This window comes from Felis catus, chromosome D4 (assembly GCF_018350175.1).
Source record: "Felis catus isolate Fca126 chromosome D4, F.catus_Fca126_mat1.0, whole genome shotgun sequence".
NCBI lineage: Eukaryota > Metazoa > Chordata > Mammalia > Carnivora > Felidae > Felis > Felis catus.
In genome coordinates this window covers 91625775-91644308 of record NC_058380.1, presented here as the reverse complement: position 1 = coordinate 91644308, position 18534 = coordinate 91625775, and the positions used below count along the sequence as shown (strand labels likewise).

General features: G+C 65.9%; 4 protein-coding genes across 6 annotated transcripts; 3 read left to right on the top strand and 1 right to left on the bottom strand.

Moving 5' to 3' along the window:
- Positions 1–620: 620 nt before the first annotated feature.
- Positions 621–3972, top strand: PTGDS (prostaglandin D2 synthase). Its single transcript, NM_001009300.1, is given in 7 exon segments — positions 621–798; positions 1538–1677; positions 1794–1870; positions 2570–2686; positions 2837–2938; positions 3592–3617; positions 3821–3972. Coding segments are annotated over 6 exon segments (576 nt in total). The 5' UTR covers positions 621–684; the 3' UTR covers positions 3821–3972.
- Positions 3973–4126: 154 nt separating this feature from the next.
- Positions 4127–7408, top strand: LCNL1 (lipocalin like 1). Of its 2 annotated transcripts, none has more exons than XM_006939671.5 (7): positions 4127–5178; positions 5518–5657; positions 6042–6115; positions 6203–6313; positions 6658–6759; positions 7000–7025; positions 7296–7408. In XM_006939671.5, exons 1-6 carry the CDS (start codon positions 5080–5082, stop codon positions 7023–7025), a joined length of 552 nt encoding a protein of 183 aa, XP_006939733.2. In that variant the 5' UTR covers positions 4127–5079; the 3' UTR covers positions 7296–7408. The 2 variants fall into 2 exon arrangements, with proteins under 2 accessions (XP_006939733.2, XP_044899567.1); XM_045043632.1 differs by having other exon boundaries at positions 6203–6405.
- A 4104-nt stretch (positions 7409–11512) lies between these two features.
- CLIC3 (chloride intracellular channel 3) lies at positions 11513–16361 on the bottom strand. Of its 2 annotated transcripts, none has more exons than XM_023243089.2 (6): positions 16268–16361; positions 15354–15463; positions 15145–15270; positions 14891–14997; positions 14627–14802; positions 11513–14547 (listed from the first exon to the last, which is right to left on the bottom strand). In XM_023243089.2, the coding sequence occupies exons 1-6, from the start codon at positions 16301–16303 to the stop codon at positions 14389–14391; spliced, it is 714 nt and encodes a 237-aa protein (XP_023098857.1). In that variant the 5' UTR covers positions 16304–16361; the 3' UTR covers positions 11513–14388. The 2 variants fall into 2 exon arrangements, with proteins under 2 accessions (XP_023098857.1, XP_023098858.1); XM_023243090.2 differs by having other exon boundaries at positions 14627–14768.
- Positions 11640–13662, top strand: PAXX (PAXX non-homologous end joining factor). Its single transcript, XM_023243087.2, has 7 exons — positions 11640–12238; positions 12323–12383; positions 12643–12692; positions 12773–12963; positions 13042–13110; positions 13281–13365; positions 13466–13662. The coding sequence occupies exons 1-7, from the start codon at positions 11640–11642 to the stop codon at positions 13503–13505; spliced, it is 1095 nt and encodes a 364-aa protein (XP_023098855.2). The 3' UTR covers positions 13506–13662.
- Positions 16362–18534: the final 2173 nt, after the last annotated feature.

Here is an 18534-nt window from a genome sequence, read left to right as displayed (position 1 = left end):
CACTGGTGGGCGGGCCCCGCACGAAGGGGGGGCCCAGGCTGAGAAGGGTACCCAGGGGACCACAGGCCAGAGCCCCGACAGCTGACCGTGGGGAAGCCGTGCCCCGCACACCTGGCCCTCCGGCCGCACTGAGGGGCAGACTGGGTTCCTTTACCTGGGCCCAAGTTTCCTGTCACCACCCAGCCCGCCAGGCCTTCCAGGACCAAACTCATACCGTATGAACAGTGTCCCCTCCCAGGGTCCCTGGACCTGGAGACAGAATGACGGTAGGGCTTGTGAGAGGGGGTCCCGGGCCCAGAAGTGGCCGGAGGCCCCGGGGCACGTGCCCCCACCCCCCTCCAGGCTGCGGGGACTGGAGGGAGGATGAAGTTTGCAGGAGCCTCTGCCTGCAACCCCCCCAACCCCCGCCCCAAACTCAGCCCCAGGTGGCAGGGCCCAGGAGGGTCCGGGTCAGAGCCTCTTACATAAGCAGCCGTGTGGGGGGCAAGCCTGCAGCTGGGCTCCCGGCTCTGTCCTCCCCCAGCATCACGAGCCTGCAGTGGGCTGTCCCTGGGCCCTGGGTGGAGGCCAAGCCAGGCCCATAAATAGGGGTCTCTCCAGTGGCCTCTGCTCCTCCTGCCGGCTCCCTCACTCCACCCGCACTGCTGGCACCACCGGCCCGGGTGGCTATTCAGCTCCAGGACAATGGCCGCTCTGCACACGCTGTGGATGGGGCTGGTCCTGCTGGGAGTCCTGGGAGTCCTGCAGACGCGGGCCCAGGCCCAGGTCTCCCTGCAGCCCAACTTCCAACAGGACAAGGTGAGAGGCTCCCCTGCCCAGTCCCCAAGGCGGCACAGGGCGCTGCGAGGGGAGGGGGGCGCTCTGCAGGGGGCCGAGATGTCTTCCCGGGAAGAGGGGAGCTGAGCGAAGGAGGAGGCCGAGCGGGAGAACCACCCGCCTCCCTGGGCCTAAAGCAATTCGCCGACCAAGAGAACTGAGCCACGGAGGCCGACCTGTGTCCGTGAGCGCGCACACGGCACCTGCGGACACGCGGGCCGAGCGCGGGCGTGCGCCGTCCAAACACGGCCACCCCTCTCAGCTCACGACGCCCGGAGGAAAGCAGGCACACGTCCCACACCCGGGTCTCAGGACGCATCGTGCGCGAGCGCGCCGACGGGGACGGCACGCGAGGAGGGCCGCGGGAACGGGGCGCGCTCAGTCGGTCCTCCCGCCCACGCGCCCCGCCCCGCGCCCCTTCCCCCGGCGTCGCGGCCGCCCAACCCCTCCAGGGACGGCCGGGGCGCCCTCTGCCGCCCGCTCCCGCGACCGACCGAGCCCGGCCGAGCGGAGGGGACGGCGGGGGGCGTGACGGGCCCCTGGGGGCGGGGCCTGGGCGGGGCCCGGCTGGAGACCGGAGGGGCGGGGCCCGGCTGGAGACCGGAGGGGCGGGGCCCGGCTGGAGACCGGAGGGGAGGGGCGGGGGCGGGGGCGGGGGCGCCCCCACCCAGGTCGGTCCAGGAGGGTCCTGGCCGACCCGAGCGGGGTCCGTTCGCCGCAGTTCCTGGGGCGCTGGTTCACCTCGGGCCTCGCCTCCAACTCGAGCTGGTTCCGGGAGAAGAAGAACGCGCTGTCCATGTGCATATCAGTGGTGGCCCCCAGCGCGGAAGGAGGCCTCAACCTCACCACCACCTTCCTCAGGTGGGCGGGGCGGCGCGCGCTTGGGGGTGGGGGGGCCGAGAGCTCCCCGCCCCACGGTCACGATCTAGGGACAGCCCCCGGCCTGACCCCTGACCCCTTCGGTGACCTGCCCACAGGAAAGACCAGTGTGAGACCCGGACCCTGCTGCTGCGGCCGGCGGAAACCCCAGGCTGCTACAGCTACACGAGTCCCCGTGAGTGAGGCCCCCCTGCTGGGGACCCCTGGGTCCAGCCCTGGGCAACCTGCAGGCGGTGGCTCTGGGCAACCCTCCTGCCCCAGCAGTACACGGAGTGGGCTGGTGGCCCCTTCGTCGGGGTCAGCTAGCCCAAGGCCTGGCCCGATCGACCCCAGGCTCCCGGGTGGGGGACCAGGAACCCTCTCTCTAGGACACTGGATCCTCTTTGGAGCCCACCTCCAGGCCCCTCCCTGCCCGCCCCCATGATGGAATTTCCCCCAGATCTTTGCTGCCGGCCTCTGCTCTGCTGGCCAGACGGAGCACACTGGGGTAGCCCCCCAGCCCCCCTCACACCTCTCCACAGTTCTGCAGAACCAGGGCCAGGGGCCTCTTCATTTCCCACCCCACCATCTACCCCCTTCCTTGGGGAGGCCTTCCCACTGGGAAGTCTCTCCCCAGTTCTGACCCGTTCTAGCCCAGAGGTTTGTGGCTGCACCATAAGCCCCTAATTTTCTGTCTGCTGACCCCCCAGGACTTCTGGTTTGAATGCACTGGACCCCCGCAGGGTTCAGGGGCTGTGCGGAGGCTGGGGGCTGGCTGCCTGTCCCGGTGGGGGAGGGGATCATCCCTGGCTTCCTCCCACAGCCAGCCGGGGCAGAAGCGGGCCAGAGGCTGGGGGACAGGGTCCCTGACTGGGATTCTCTCCTGGATTCCCAGACTGGGGCAGCACCCACGACGTGTGGGTGGTGGCGACGGACTATGAGGAGTACGCGCTTTTGTACACGGCGGGCACAAAAAGCCCGGGCCAGGACTTCCACATGGCCACTCTCTACAGTATGTACCCCACGCCAGCGACCCGCGCTCTGGCCGGAGGCCCACCCGACCACAGATGGGGGTCTCAAGGGGCGGGTCCCTAAACTGCAGGGGTGGGGGCCGCAGAGACCTTCCCCGACTGAGGCCAGTGGCTTCTCCTTCCTGCCCCAGGCCGCACCCAGACCCCAAGGGCTGAGGTAAAGGAGAAATTCAGCACCTTTGCCAAGACCCGGGGCTTCACAGAGGATGCCATTGTCTTCCTGCCCAAGACCGGTGAGGGGGGCTGCTAATCTCAGGGGAAGAGGATTAAGGTCAGATTTGAGGCAGGCAAGTCTCCTGATTCAAGGGAGGCCGAGGGGTGGAGTGCATCCGGTCAGACCGCCCACGGACCGGCACACTGTGGCCGCCAGAGTGGGGGCAGTCTGTCCTCACCCTGTGACCTTGGCCTGCAGCCCTGGGCGCAGCACAGGAAGATACTCCTTCTCCAGGAACAGCACCCCCACCCCCCACCCGCCGGCCCAGTTTCACCAAGCAGCCTCGGTGTTCTAGGCCCCTGGGCGGCCCTCAGGACACAGGGGTCCCTAGCCTGGTGGGAAACGGGCCCCAGAAACAGAACCAGTGGGCTGGGATGCCTGTGAAGGGCAGCGGTGCTATGGGAACATGGCGGGGGGGGGGGGTAGGGGGGGCAGCCGTACTGGGCGGAGCGCCCACGGCCCCCCTGAGGCAGGCAGCCTGCTCTGGGCCCAGCTGGGGGCACGACGCCCTCTTTGTTTGGAGGAGGGGAGAGAGTGCTGAAGTGTGACGGACTCAGCAGTTTTGGGGGGGCTCCACTGAGACCGCTCTCCAGGGCTGCAGGGAGGGGGCCAGGTGGGGAAGTGGCCCCAGGCCTGGGGTGCTGACCACGGCCCCGGGTTCTTTCTTGGCAGACAGGTGCATGGAGGAGCACAGATAGGTGAGTGTGGTGGGCTGTGGGCTGGCTTCGTACCTGCCATCGCCCACCCCACCACCCCAGGGTGGTCCCGGGGCTGCCCGAGGCGGAGGGGCTTCCCCCGGGAATTCCGTGAGATTCCCGGGAGTAAAGAGGAACCTGGGGACCCTGGGGGTGGGAGAGCTGGTGTTGCCCGCCCCACCCACGGGTGCCGCTCTCTCTGCCAGGCGACCCCAGCCCCCAGGACCTGGCCATCGCGCCCTGCTCTGCTCTTTCCTCCGGGATCCCCAAGCCCCCAGTCCTGGCTCCTCCCTGCCACCACCTCTGCCCCCTCAGACTTTATCCTGGCTCTGAGAATAAACTCCAGAAGCAAGTCAACAATCCAGCTGTTGCCTGTGTTTCCTGCAGTCCTCGCCGCTCTGGGCCCTGGGCCTGGCTCCGGCCAGCTCCCTGGGGACTTGACCGCACGCACCCCCCTCACTTTGGGCCTCAGTCTCCCCTTCCTGTCTGTAAAATCTCGGACCCTGGGCAAGGGCGCACTGGTGTTCGGTCCCGGTGGGCGGGCCCGGAGTCAGGACCGCTACGGAGAGGCGCCCTCACGTCCCCCACCCAGCGCAGGCTGGGCTCTGACCGCACCACGGCCCCTCCTGCTGGCCGCTTCTGGGTGGTGCCCCCTCATCTCCTACTCCCCAGGCAGGTGCCCTTGGCCCCCTCGCCCCGAGCCCGGAGAGGCCTGAGGCCCAGGGGAGCTCTGTACCCGATGGGCTTTTGAAGGTGTGGGATTAGAACACGGGGTAGGGACCAGTGTTACCAGAGGACAGAGAGGAAGGTGGCTTCGGCATCCATGCCCCCCACCCTGGGCTGCCCCGGAGAGTGGGCTGACCACCGGACAACCTCACGTCCTCTCTGGCTACTGTAGCGCCTCCAGTCCCCCGTTCTCCGGCCTGGGCGTCGAGAGTACACAGCCCTGCCCGTTCGCCAGACCCCGGGCACCACAGCCAGCGCTGGGCCCCGGAGCACGGTCTCCCTGCCCGGCCTCCTGCCCCCACCTCCTGCCGTCTGCCAACCCTCAGGCCCTGTCCGGAGCCCTCCTGGCAGGATCCCCTGCACCGCACCCCCACGGGCAAACCTCAGCCTGGCCCTACAGAGGCACCGAGGGCTGTGAGGCTCAGACGGGACGGGGAGCTTCTTGGCAGCCTTCTCGGAGGAGGGGACTGGGCGGGGGGTATGTGTGAGCAGAGAGCTGGGGGCAGACACCGCGGAAAGCCTGCCAGAACTTCTCCTCCCCCTGCATCCAAGTACCTGCTGCCTCCCCAGCAGGAAACGCCGCCGGGCATGGGCGGGGCAGCTGGGCACAACCCCATCCGAGCCTAGCTCAGTGGGCTTGGTCCCAGGCCAGCAGACAGCCACGCCAGCACACTTGGGGGTCATAAATGCCGGACAAGAGAAGCCACCCCAGGTCCCCTGCTGAGAACCGTCCTCCAGGATGCCACAGGCACTGCTCATCGGCTCCGTCTTTGTCCTGCTCAGGCTGTCCCTAGGCCAGGGCCAGGTCCCCATCCAGGCCAACTTCGATGCCAGCCAGGTGGGCCCCGGCAGCCCCTCCTCCTCGCGAGTTACCTGCTCTGCTTCTCCATCCGGGGGTGCATGACCCGCAGGGAGGCTGGAGGGCCAGGGGAGCCCCTGGGGATCCTCCAGTCCCGACTCAGCTCAAGTCAGGGGGACAGGGGAGACAGCCCCCTCCACCTGTCCCATCAGCTGGGCACGGACTGGGCTGGGGAGGACAACAGGCCTGCTCTGTGGCCTGTGGCCACCACGGCTCCCCAGAGCCTGGAACCGGGAGGAGTCGCAGCTGCCCGCCCCCCACCTGGGTGAGGGTTGATAAGGACGCAGGGCCGCAGCTCTCCCCGCACCCTCCCTGCAGTTCCAGGGCACCTGGTACGTGGTCGGCGTGGCCTCAGACGACCAGGACTTCCTGAACTCCAAGGACGACACAAAGATGCCCGTGGTCTTGGTGACCCCCTTGGACAACGGTGACCTGGCCCTCAAGTTCGGGTACCCTACGTAAGTGACCCCACAAACCCCACCTCGGACTGGGCCTTAGACCTGGCCAGTGTGAGCCACTGAGAACACAGGTGTCCCTGGCACACTAGCGAGCTAGTCCCAGGCCCCTGGTGGGGTCAGGCTGCCGCAGCAGACGCCTCAGCCGTGGAGGAGCATCGTTCCCCGGGGCGTGTGTGTGTCTGAAGGGGAGACCCCACGTGTCCTGGCTGTAGGGCTCCCCCAAGTACTTCACGCCTGCCCCCTGTCCCCTAGAGGGCTGCCTCACCTCTAAGCAGCGCTGGGAGGGGTCACAGGGGTGCTGGGGTGGCCTGGGCCCCGGCCCACCCCACGTGGTCAGAGTCCCCAAGCGGTGGCCTTGGGGACGCCGTGGTTCCTCCTCCCCAGGCCCGACGGCGGGTGCCAGGAGATGCTCACGACCTTCAAGAAGGGGGCTGCTGACGGGCAGTTCAGCGACGCGGGTGAGGCTGGGCAGGGGCGGGGGGCTCCTGAGAGAGGCAGGGGGCGGGCCCCGGGCCGAGGCAGCTCAGCGGGCCCTTCCCCCTCAGCCATGGCGCAGACTGACATCCGGGTGGTGAGCACCGACTACAAGCACTTCGCCGTGCTCTACGTGGAGACCCAGAAGGCAGGCGTCAGGAGCGTCTGGCTGCAGCTCTACGGTGGGCGTCCTGGGGGGAGGGGCTCCCAGCACCCCCCGTCCCCCCACTGGTCACCAGGCGCAGGCCGCTCCTCCGGGAGCCGTGTGCCCAAGGTCCGTCTGCACTGCCGCCCACGCACACGTTCCAGCAAGTTCCAGGTCCATGGCAGGCGGGACCGCTGTGTCCCTGGGTCTCCTGGGGACCCCCGTGTCTGTGGTAGAGGGGTCCGGACCCCTCCCCCCACCCCCGTGCCTCCTCCCCTTGCCTCCCACCCCACCCCACCCCACCCCGCCCCGCCCCGCCTTCCACCACCCTCCTCCTCCCAACCCTGCCCTCTTCTGCTCACCAACCCTCCCTGCCCTCAGCCCGCGCCCCGGAGCTGTTTCCTGAAGGTGCCCAGAAAATGCAGCAGCTGGCACCCCAAGTGGGCCTCAACCCCAGCCAGGGCGCCCTGCTGCCCCAGTCCGGTGAGTGCTGTCCCCGAGCCAGCTCAGGGCTGCAGGAGACTCAGACTGGGAGCACCACTCCCCCCTGGGACAAGCACCAGACCTATCTGGGCCAGAAGAGGGCGGGCCAGTGCCCTGGCCAGTGGCCTCTCCGAAGGGGATTGCAGGCAGGGAGGCTTGGCTCCTCGGGGGCAGTTGGGGGCCTCCCCCCCTGGGGAAGGGGCCTCTGGCTGGTTCCTCAGACCCCACTCTCTCCCACAGACCAGTGTGCTGGCGCCTTCTCCTAGGTGAGTGCTCGGGCCGGCCTGGACGCCCGTCCCCACAGCATGCAGCGCCCGGTGCCCTGAGGCCCATGGAGACCCCTCTTAGCCAGAAGGCTGAACTGTGGGGGCCCTCCTGCCGGGAGCAGGTGGCAGGGTGGTGGGTACCATAGAATCAAGGTGGGACCGCAGACAGCAGTGGCCAGGGACAGAGGGGCCCTGGGGCTGGGCCCAGGGAGGGCAGGAGGGGACGAGAAGACGGCGCTCACCCCACTACATCTGCCCCCTTGTTTGCAGGAAAGAGTCCTCCCAGGAGTGCCCATTGGGGGCCATGCTGTACGGGGCCTTCCCCCAGGAGCACACCGTTTCTGTCCGCCACCCATCCCCCGCACAATAAATACTCTCCTAAAGCCCATGGCTCTGCATTTCTTGACCCTCCACGGTGGTGTCCGGGCACAGGGTGGGACCCCTCGCTAGGCCGAGCAGAGCTCTGCAGGGCCGGGCAGGCGCTTGGCCTGGAAGGAGCCGAGGCTCTGCTCCAAGGGAGGCAAGCTCATCCAGACTGACCAGGGCATCGCGGGGGCCTTCCTGCCACCCGCTCCCCCTCCCCACGCACCAGGGCACCAGCCTCAGCAGCCCAGCCCCGGGGCGGCCACCCAGAGCTCCCGCGGACACAGGGGACCTCCTGGGCCTTTGGGACCCTTCCTTCCACAGCACAGAGCAGGTATCTGGGCCGCTCCGTCCCGCACTTCCCCAGACCCAGAGCCAGAGGAAAGCGGGGTATGCGCAAAACTCTGTCCTGCCATTGTGTCTGGGTAGGATCATATCGCTGCTCTTTTTTTTTTTTTTTTCAGTTTTTTATTTTGAGAGAGAGTGCAAGTGGGGGAGGGGCAGAGAGAGAGGGAGGGAGAGAGAGACAGAGAGAGAGTCCCAAACAGGCTCCACACTGTCAGCGCAGAGCCCATCTCGGCCCCGATCTCACGTTTTGTGAGATCGTGACCTGAATCGAAACCAAGAGTCCGACGCTTAACCACCCGAGCCGCCCAAGCGCCCCTGGCTGGACATTTTTAATTAAAAACACAGCCCTGTGCTGCCCAATTTGCTGCCTTGATTGGGGCCCTTCTGGGCTGGGAGGTCACTCTCTGGGGGCCCCAGACAGCCCCTCCACACCTGCACCCAACACCTGGGCACCTTGGCTGCCCCAACCCACGTGCCAGCCTCTGGCCCACCTGTGGACACGGTCTCCCCCCCGCCCCAACCCCCCGCCCCCAGCACAACACCAGTCTGGAAGTCGAGCCCTGGGGATGGGGAAGAGTGTGTGGGAAGGCCCAGAGAGCCAGCCCCCTCCCACACGTGTGACCTGTGAGCTCACCGTCCCACCCTCTTGACAGGCAAGGTGCTGTCTGCCCACCTAGGGAGGCATCTGCTGAGAGATACTGTCTGAGCTCCAGGTGATAAATTAGCGGATGGAGGGGTTGATTTATCTGTTGTCACTCGCCTTCCATATGGACCCAGAGAAGAAGGACGAAGGTTGTCACGGCAGCAACAAGGGTTTAAGGTGGAGACGTGGGGATGCGCTCCCCTGGCAAGCGGTGCAGGAAGCCTGGCCACCAGGCTCCGGTGGTCCTGCCCTCCCCCGCTGTTCCCCCCCCCCCCCCCACCAGGTCCCCTGGGAAGGGCCCGAGTGGGGAGATGCAGATTGCCCCCCCGTGGCCTTATGGACACCTTTTCCAGGGAGGGCGGCCCTCTTCTGGGGTGGGGCAGCCCCATAGGACCCCTCAGGAACCCAGAAGGGCTGTGCCCCCGGCACCAACATATCCACTAGGGGCTCATGTCGTCCTGCACCACCCGCTCAGACCACACGGGGGCAGTCCTCAGCCAGTTCCCCGCCCCGAAGCCACGGAATTCGTCCGCCGGATCAGCTCATTCCCTGCTGGGCTCCCAACCGCCCCCAGGGGGTCCCATCGCCCCAACAGGAAAAGCCAAAGTCCTTAGCTGGCCAAGAAGGCCCTCCCTGGGGCGCCTGGGTGGCTCAGACGGTTGGGCATCCGCCTTTTGATTTCAGCTCAGGTCATGATCTCATGGTCCCTGAGTTAGAGTCCTGCATCAGGTTCTGTGCTGGCAGCACGGAACCTGCTTGGGATTCTGTCTCCCTCTCTCTGTCTCTCCTCTGCTCACTCTCTCTCTCTCAAAATAAATAAAAGTTAAAAAAAATTTTTTTTAACTTGAAAAAGAAGAAGGCCCTCCCCGATCCGCCCACCTCTGACCCCATCCCCTCCCATCTTTGCTTCTGACCACCCTCAACATGCTGGCCCCACGCCTGCCTTAGAGCACAGCTGCCCCGGCCAGGAGCACTGCTCTCCCAGCTCTCAGGCTTCAGCCCTGCATGCCCTGGGGTGAGAGGCCACCCTTTTCCCCCTGCCCCCCCCCACTCCCTCCAGTGTCCTTTCCCTTCCCCACCTACCTGGCGCCCAGATATCCACACGTACCCACACCCACATTAAAGAAGATTGCTCCCTGCAGGAAGATGGGCTGGTAAGTTACATTTTCTAGACCCTTGTGTCTAAAATGAAAACAGATCTTTCGGTTTTCTATGTTTTGAACTCCTCGGCTCAGGTCTTGTATTGGTTTCCTGTGGCTGCTGTAGCCAATTATCACAAACTTGGTGGCTTAAAACGTAACATTTACCTCCTCACAGTTCTGGAGGCCCAAAGTCCAAAATCTGTGCCCCTGGGCGGAAATCACCGTCAGGGCCGCGTTCCCTCCAGAGGCTTTAGTCTCCTCTTAGTGAAATCTCTTTCCGCCTCTCTCTAAGGACATCTATGACAGCATTTGGATAATCCAGGAAAATCTCCCCATCTCGAGATCCGTAACCACATCGGCAAAAAACCCTCTTCCACACAAGCTGCCATTGACCGTTGCCAGTAACTTTGGGGGACTCCGTTGAGTGTGCCGCATTCTCCCTGGAAACATTCCCCCAGGCCCCCCGGCACTGTGCCCAGAGGAAGGAATGTTTAAGGGGGTCCTGGGGGCTGGTGGCCCCACACTCCCATTGCCACACCTGACCCTCCTCTGGAGTCTTGGGTACACAGTAGACTTCAGCATCCCCTTCGGACACCGACATGTCGCGGAGTTCCTACAGCAAAGGAGTGGCCCCCAGGCTCTCTCCAAACCTGCTTCAGCCCGGCGACCTTGGGGAAGGGCGTGCCCACACCACCCACGGACAGGGGCACCTGTGAGCCCTACCCCCCTCACCTCACCCCTGTCCACCTCCACTCTGAGCAACCCCCCCCCCCAGCCTCAGTCAGCTCTGCCCTGAGGGATTCTCAGCAGCCCTCTGCTACTCTCCCTGCACCCCCACCTCCACCCGTGCAGCCCTCAGCTCTTTCTCCTGCTGGCACTCAATGTGGGCCTTCTACAAATAAATCAGTTGTGCCCCTCCCCACTCCGCCCCTGCTTAAGCCCTCCAGCAGCCCCCCCCCCCCTGCATTCTCTCATTCACCATATCTACTGAATGCAATGTTTAAGCCCTGAAGACGAGGCTAGTGAAACAGACGTGAAGTCCTCCCCCTCCACGGACCTCTGGGGGAACCACCGTAAACAGGATGAAAAATGCATTAGTTCCCTCCTGCTGATAACAGATTACCCCCCAATTCCCTGGCTGGAAACAAGAAGCATGTATTACCCCCCATTTCTGAGGGTCAGGAATCTGGTCCTGGGTGATCTAGGGCCTCTGGCACAAGAGTTCCCACAAGGCCGTGGTCAAGCCACAGGCCAGGGCTGTGTTCTCCCCAGAAGGTTCGGCCGGGGGGGGGGTCTGCATGACAGCCCTTCACTAGTTGTTGCCAAGCCTTGGTCCTGTGCCACGTGTGGTGGTGAGCGAGTCAAGGAGAAAGAATAGGCAGCCCATCGCTCCAGTCTCCTGGCCAGGGGCAAGTTACTCGACCGGACTGCGATGGGGCAGAGACACAGGAGGCCGGCCCGGTTGGGGCCGTCTCACAGTCCGCTGCACAGTAAGTGGCCAGAGGTACTTTATCTAGTGACAGGGCTGGAAAACAAGTACACGAAACAGGAGAGAGGACTGGAGGTAGTGGGCAGGCTGCGACACTGTGTCAGGTGACTGAGGAAGACTGAGAAGCTGGCACTTCACTGAAGCCCCAAAGGAAGCATGTGAGTCTGAGGGGACCAAGGGGACGGTAAGGGAGGGTCACCGAGGCTGTCACCCAGGGGACCGTAAGGGAGGGTCAGGCTGGGCCGTAGGAGGCACACGGTGGGGAGGGGGAGGAGGGGCAGGACAACACCAGCAGCGCGGCCTACAGGCCCAGCCTCAGCCCTCCCCACGACTGTCCTGTGGTCACCCCGACCCTCTGGCGAGGCCTTGAGCAGAACCGTTCTGTGCCTTCCTCTGGCGTCTGCAGTGGCTGCCCCTCTGCCTGGGATCCCCCATCCTGGCGCGTCACCATCATCCCTCGATTCCCCTGGGTCACAGCTCCGACCGCACGTGGACTACCCGAGAGTTTCATGTTTCGTTTATTATCTGTCCAATCCATTAGATCTCACAAGCTCCAGGCGACCAGAGACCTTGTCTGTTAAGCAACGTGCTCAAGGCTAGGACAACGGGAGGCACAAAGGAGGGGATGGATGGATGAGTGCCGGGAGCCTCGTGCGCTGGCCGCCACACTTTATTCACGGTCGTATTCCGACCTGCTGCGGTTCGGCGTTGGGAAAGTTTGCGCGTCTAAAGACCACGTGAGACAGTATCTCGGGAAGGGCGACAGCAGGTGCGGAAGGCAGGACGAGGCCGCTGGGACCAGCAGGGGGCGAAGCGGCGGGGGAGGGAACCCCGGACTCCGCGCGCGGAAGGCGCGCAGGCCTCCGCGCGGACGCGGGAACCGCACCCGGAACAGGCCCGCCCGGGGGGCCCCGCCCGCCGGAGACCGAGCCCCGCCCCTCCAGCCCGCCCCCAGGCCCCGCCGCCGGCGCGAAGGGCCTGGGTCTTCGGGGCGGGACCTGGGCCGTAAGCCCCGCCCCCGGCTCCGGAGCCGTCCTCCCGCGCAGGCGCCCTGGGGCCCGCAGCCTCCCGGGTGGTGTCCCTGCCGCGGCCGCGGTGCTATGGTGCCGCCGCCGCCTCTGTCGCCGCCTCTCTGCACGCTGCCGCCGGGGCCCGGGCCCCCGCGCTTCGTGTGCTATTGCGAGGGGGAGGGAAGCGAGGACGGAGGCCGCGGCGGCTTCAACCTCTAGTAAGTGGCTGGCGAGGAGCGCGGGGCGCTGGGGGCGCCGACAGTTCTGCGGGCCGTTCCGCCTGACAGCCCCTCCCCCCACAGTGTGACGGACGCCGCGGAACTCTGGAGCACCTGCTTCACGGCGGACAGCCTGGAGGCCCTCGTGGGTATCGGGGCTCCCGGGCAGGCCTGGAAGCCCCCGGCACTCCGTACCTGCAGTGCGGACCACCTCTGGGATCGCAGGGGGCGGTCTGGGATCCCGCGGTAGGGGTGGGTTGGGGGGGGGGGTCTGGACACCCTTCCCCCAGCTTTGTAACTGTAGCCCTAAGATTGGCCCGGGGTCCTGGGTGGCCCTCCGTCAGGCAGCTTTGGGGTGGTTCCAGAGTCTTGGGCAGCTGGTGACCAGCCCCTGTGCCCTGCAGAAAGCCCGTTTGGGCCTGAGTGCGGCTGAGGAGATCACCCCCCGGTTCAGGTGAGTCGCTGAGCGGGGAAGGAAGGGTGGGTGTGGAGCTGGGGGTCTGGACACCGCACTCAGCACACCTCCTTTCCTAGGGCAGCCTGTGAGCAGCAAGCTGTGACTTTCGCCCTGCGGGAGGATGGAGCATCCCTAACCCTTTCCGGGGGGCCCTGGGCCCTGGATTTTGAGCTCTCCAAGGTGCCGGGCCCAGAGGCAGCCTCCAGGCTGCGGGCACTGACCCTGGGTCTGGCAGAGCAAGTGTGCAACTTGAAGAGGCAGCTGGCAGGTGGGGTGGGGAGCGGGTACCCCGAATCTTCACTAGGGTCCCCCTGCTCGTGCCTCCATTCCTGGCTTTCTTCCCCAGGCCTGCAGGTGACAGCCACCAGCCCCAAAAAGAGCCCTTGTCTGGCAGGGCCTCAGTTCTTCTTACCAGGTAAGGCCTGTCACCTGGGACTTCGGTGGGGGCTGTGCTCCTCCTCCCTCTGGGACTCCCCTTCCCCAGAACAAGAGTCGGGCCCCAAAGACAGCATGTGCACGGAGAGGGGGCTGTGGCTCTGGAATCCTACCGACTCAGGAAGCCCTGTCCCGTCCTGTTGCCCTCAGACCCGGACCCTCAGAGAGGTGGCCCTGGACTTGGGGTCAGGAGGCGGTGTCCAGGAGAGTCCCTCATCAACCCTGGCTTCAAGAGGTACTCACCCCCTGCCCCTCCCTCCTGTGCCCCTGGCCCAGCCCTGGACCCCTGCCCCTCCCTCCGTAAAACCATAGTGTCTCTTCCTCTTCTCTCCCAGTAAGAAACCAGCCAGTGGTGTAGACTTTGACAGCCCCTGAAGGCGCAGCACCAAGTGTGACCCTGCCAGGAGTCTGCTCATGCGGTGGGGACAGCGCCTGAGACCCCACAGCCCGTCCTGCTGCCAGAGGGGAACAAACCTGCTCCTTGGACCCCTTCCCCATTAAATAAATGGCTTCCTCAAGTGGAGGAAACGGCCATGCTCTGGCTCTTGGGGTCTGGCGTGGGGAGAGGGATCAGGGGTCTCCCTGGGCCTGCGATCTGGCTCGGGCCGCAGTGTGTAAGCAGATGGGCCAGCTTCCGCACCACCTGGGGGGTGGGGGTGGGGGGAGCACCACTCTCTACAGGCTCACCCAGCTGCCCCTGCCCGGTTCGCGATGGAGCGGAGAGGGACTGGAAGGCAGGTCAGGGCTCCTCAAGGTTGGAACTCTGTTGCTGGCCCCTCCACTCCACACACTTCACTCTTCCAGACCTCACCTAACAGGCACAGCCACCAGTGTCCCACACCGCGGACACCGTAGGTCATGTGGAAGCTGGAGGGTGGTGGCCTGCCGCCTGGGGCTGGGCTGAGGAATGTGGGCCGGCCCCACCCACCGACCTGAGCTTCTAGGTGCCCAGTCTGGGCTCTGGTCCCCACCCTCCTTGGCCATCCTGCAGCCCCACCCTGGCCTGACTGGTTTGGGAGCCCAATCTAGTCCCCACCCCACCCCCAACAGGGTGAGTGGAGCAGAGCCACCCACTGGGTTCTCTGCCCATCATTCCAGGCTGTCGTGGGGACGGAGTGTTCCATGGTGGGGGTTTTGGGGGTGGCAGAAGTCAAGGGCCCTCTGGTCCCTCGGATGTCAGGGCATGCTTGCTGGGGCAGAGATGCGTTTATGGGGCTGTAGAAGAGGGGGCAGGGGGTGGCGGTAGAGGGGGCGGCGGCTAGCGGGGGCGCACCGCCGTCCGGTAAGCCGCTAGGATCTCCGCGCTGTGTGGACACGTGTACTTGAACTCCTTCACCTGCAGCGCGCTGTCCAGGTAGCGGCGGACGCCGCGCAGCTCGGCGGGTATGGGCGCCCCGCGGAAGTGCGCGCACACCGTCTGTGGGCGAGGGGCGTGGCGCGGTGAGGGCCTTGTAGCGGGGCGCCCCCCGCGCTCCGCGCCCCGGCCCGGCACTCACGTCCACGATGTGCAACTTGGGCAGCAGCCTACAGTCAGCCAGCGTGAGCTGGTCGCCGTCCAGGAAGCGGCGGCGCGACTCGCCAAGCTGCGGTTCCCGCACCAGCTCGTGCTCCAGCGGCGCGCGCAGGTAGCTGTCCAGCCTGGTGAGGGCGCGCAGCAGCAGCTGGTACAGGGCTGGGGGCGGGGGGGGGGGGGGGGGGCGCGGTGAGGCCCGGCCTGGGCCAGCTCCCCCCACCCTCGCCGCGCTCCTGACCCTCCTCACCATCGTCCTGCGTGGGCACTGGGTTCTTGATGAACGCGGAGAACCTGTGAAAGACGTCGTTGCCCGCCGTGGCGGACTCCCGGTAGCGGGGCGCCAGGCTGGGGAATCTGCGGGGAAGCAGGGGATCTGTGGTCAGACCCTTGAGCCAGGCCCTCTTCCCTGCGGGGACCCTCAGCAGCCTTCCCGGGCTCTGTCCTGGGAGCACCCTCCCTGGGCGCCCCATCATCGCCCCTCCTGCCAGGCCGGGCCCTCACTCGGGGGGCCCCAGCGTCTCCTCCAGAAACTCCTCGATCTGCAGTGTATCTGTTTTGGTGTCGCCATCGTGGAGAAGGATGGGCAGCTGCGAGCCGGGAGCGAAGTCCTTAAGCACATCCGGGGACCTGTGGGCATGAGGCAGGTGGGGAGGCTGCTGGTCAGAAGGGCCAGGGACCAGGCAGCGGTCCCGTGGGGGCAAGGGGCTCACCTGCGGATGTCCACGGTGGTGAGGGTGAAGGGCGCGCCCTTGAGGAGCAGGACCATGAAGAGCCGCTGACAGGAAGGGCAGTGTCCCACGCTCTCGCCATCCTCGCTTGCCTGGGGCGCGTGGAGTAGAGGGCGCCAGGGAAGAGAGCAGACCTAAGAATCCCGCCAAAGGGGACCCTGCCTCCCAGGGCCAAGAGCCTGGCGTGATCCCGGGCTCCAGCTTGGTTGGGTATGACCTCGACACGTGAGAGCCCTTGGCGTGGTCCCTGGGAGCTGGGGAGGGGCACAGGGACATGGGGCTGGGACCCTAGCTCTGGAGCCTGGCCCCTTGACCCTTATCCTCAGAGCCTGGGCAGAGGCCGGGCTGCTGGTCTCCAGGCCCCACAGGCGGGTCACAGGGTGGGGTGGGCCGAGTGAGCTGTTTTCTGAGTGATTCACCCTGCCGGACTGGACACTGGGCGCCAGCACACTCATTGTCCCACCTCCCACAGTGGGGAGGAGGCCAGGGCCTCGCAGCCCTGCACAGGGACCCCAGATCTGGGCAGCGATGTGACTGTCCACGGGGCTGCCTGGCCCAGCCCAGCCCCCACCTGCCTCACTGACCTCAAGCTCCACGTAGGCCTTGGCCTCCAGCTGCCTGCTTGTCGCGTCCCCACCGAGGGGCTTTTCCCCCAGGAGGGCTGGGCTGGGTCCAGGAGCCAGGGCTGGGAGTCAGCACCCCACGCCCTTGGGGACAGCTCACCGGGCCCTTCCCCGGTCCTGCTCCCTCTTTGCTCAGCCTCTGCAGGGCTGCCCGAGCCCACCACAGAGGAAAGGACACAGATGCTGCCTTGGAGACCCACCGCCCACCCTAGAGAGCCCCGGAGCCCCGCACAGCACACTCCTCCCCAGACCTCCCTCCCAGCCCAGCGGCACCTTAACAAACAGCTGGAGCTTAGCCGTCTCTGCCATGGCGAGGAGCTGTGGTGGCCGAGGCAGGGTGGGGATCTGGAGAGCCCTTTAAGGCTCCTGGGGTGCCCCGCCCTCCCGGGCCCAGGGCCCGCCCTGACAAGCCACCTACGCAGGTGGACGAGGCTGTCGGGGCTGTCAGAGCACCGTGTCCAAGCATGAGGGTGTGACTGTGGGGGCACTGCGTGCTCGGGGCTGGCGGGGCTGGGGACCTGAGCGCCCCAGGGTGGGTGTGGGATGGGGGCGGACAATGGTGGATGTGGAGGCGGGGAGAGAAGGGTGCCAGCCTGGGGAGAAGGCAGCTCTAGATCGGGACCTGCCACCGACCCCCCAGCCCTGCAGTGCACACCCCGTTATCTGTCGGGGGTCCCCAGCCCAGAAAGCCGGGGGGTGGGGAGGAGAAATGAACAGTCTGGCCCCAGCCTCAGTTTCCCTAGCTGCCTACCAGGGCGTTACCAGAGCGTTAAGCCTCCTCCTTGGAAGGGACGCCCGGGACACCACTGTGCTCCGTCTGGCAGAGCCCCGCCCCCAGGCCCGCCCACATTCCAGAACTGCTGCCCGCCCGCTCAGGTAGCTCTTCTCTGCCAACCCCGCACCCCTGCCCTTCGCAATCGGTTCCACGCAGGCTTCTTTCCTTCCCAACCTTTAAAAAAAGCACCAGGAGAAGGGTGGGAAGCCGCAACCTCCTGACCTGTGCTGCCGCCCGCCCCGCCCTTGGCTGGAACAAAAAAACTAGGGGATGTTGTGCATACAGCACCAACCCCCGCCCCCGACCTGCACCGCCCCCGTCAGGGTGGCCGGCGCCCCCATGGCCTCCTCCCCCAGGGCCTCCAGCCGGCCGGCCCCTTCTGGGACCCCACGCCGTCCAGGACCCCCGGACGCAGCCCGGGTGCGGGCCTGACACTGGGGCTGGGCCCTGGCTCCCCGCCGGGGCTGGGCTTCCAGTCCGAGCACCGGTGTTTCAGCTGCTCCTCCGCGTGGTGGGGGTGGGGGCAGGGCTGGGCCTGCTCACTTCCTGCCTCGATGCCGCACAAAGGCCCCCCACACCTGCACCCGTTCGCCAGATGTCCCGTGCGGATTTCCGCGCCTGTGAAAATACCCTCACACGTCCATAGGACAAACGGTGAGCTGGACGAAGGACCCGGCGGTGCAGAAACAAAGAAACGCACGCACCCCAGCGGGAAGTGGGGGGAGGCGTGAAACTTCACGCTGCTGTGAAGAAGCACACATCCGCGGCTGCGGTGAGCAGAAACGCGGTAACCACGTTCTCGGTGTCGCTCCGGATGCCCTGTCGGCCGGCAAAACGGGGCATCAGCCCACAGGTGATCTGGTACACACGAGGGACGTGTAGACAGATCCGGGCCGTCCCCCTGATGCAAGCCCCCTTTCCGTGGGAGAGTCCTGGTTTGCTCACAGGAGAGGACGGGGGGGGGGGGGGGGGGTCCCACCGCAATACGACTGTCCTTGTACACGGGGGAGATTTGGACACAGACCCACATGGACGGGGCGCCACACGAACGAAGGTGGAGGCAGAGGGCAGGGCTGTGCATCTCCAAGCCGAGGAACACGGAGCCTTGCCGGAAAACCACCGGCAGCTGGGGGGCGGCTCCGGGGAGCTGGGGCCAGACCCTCGCCCACAGCCGCAGAAGGAGCCAGCCCTGCCCGCACGGTGATCTGGGACTTCCGGCCTCCAGACTTTGGGGGGATAGATCTCTGTGGCTTCCAGCGGTGATTCACGGCTCTAGCAAAGACCAGTGAGAGAAGAGCCCCGCAAACTGAAAAGCACTACATAGCAGTCACTGCGAGTCTGTGCCCCGAGCTTTCGGAAAAAGCCACGAGGATGTCCTCCGACCTTTGAATTTTCTACCATGATTTCCTAGTAAATGTTTCTAAATAAATGAGACCAGAAGCTCACGGTCACCAGCCGTAACTGACCCATGACCTGCTGGGCGTTGAATAAACCTCCCTGACAGTGCCCCGGCCACATCCACAGAGCAGCCCCTGGAGGGGCCCGGGGGCCTGCTGTCCTTGTCTTTGCACGTCCTTCTCTTCCTTCCTGGGGACGGTTCTTGGCCCACAGTCCCAGGACGTGACACATTAGAAACATTTCTCTCCTGAGGCCTGTCTGTGGGCCCTTCCTGGTGACATTTTAACAGACTTGTCGGGGACACTATGGGGGGGGGGAAGGACTGGGGGGCACTGGGATCTGAGCAGGAGCTCTGCCCCCTGAGAGA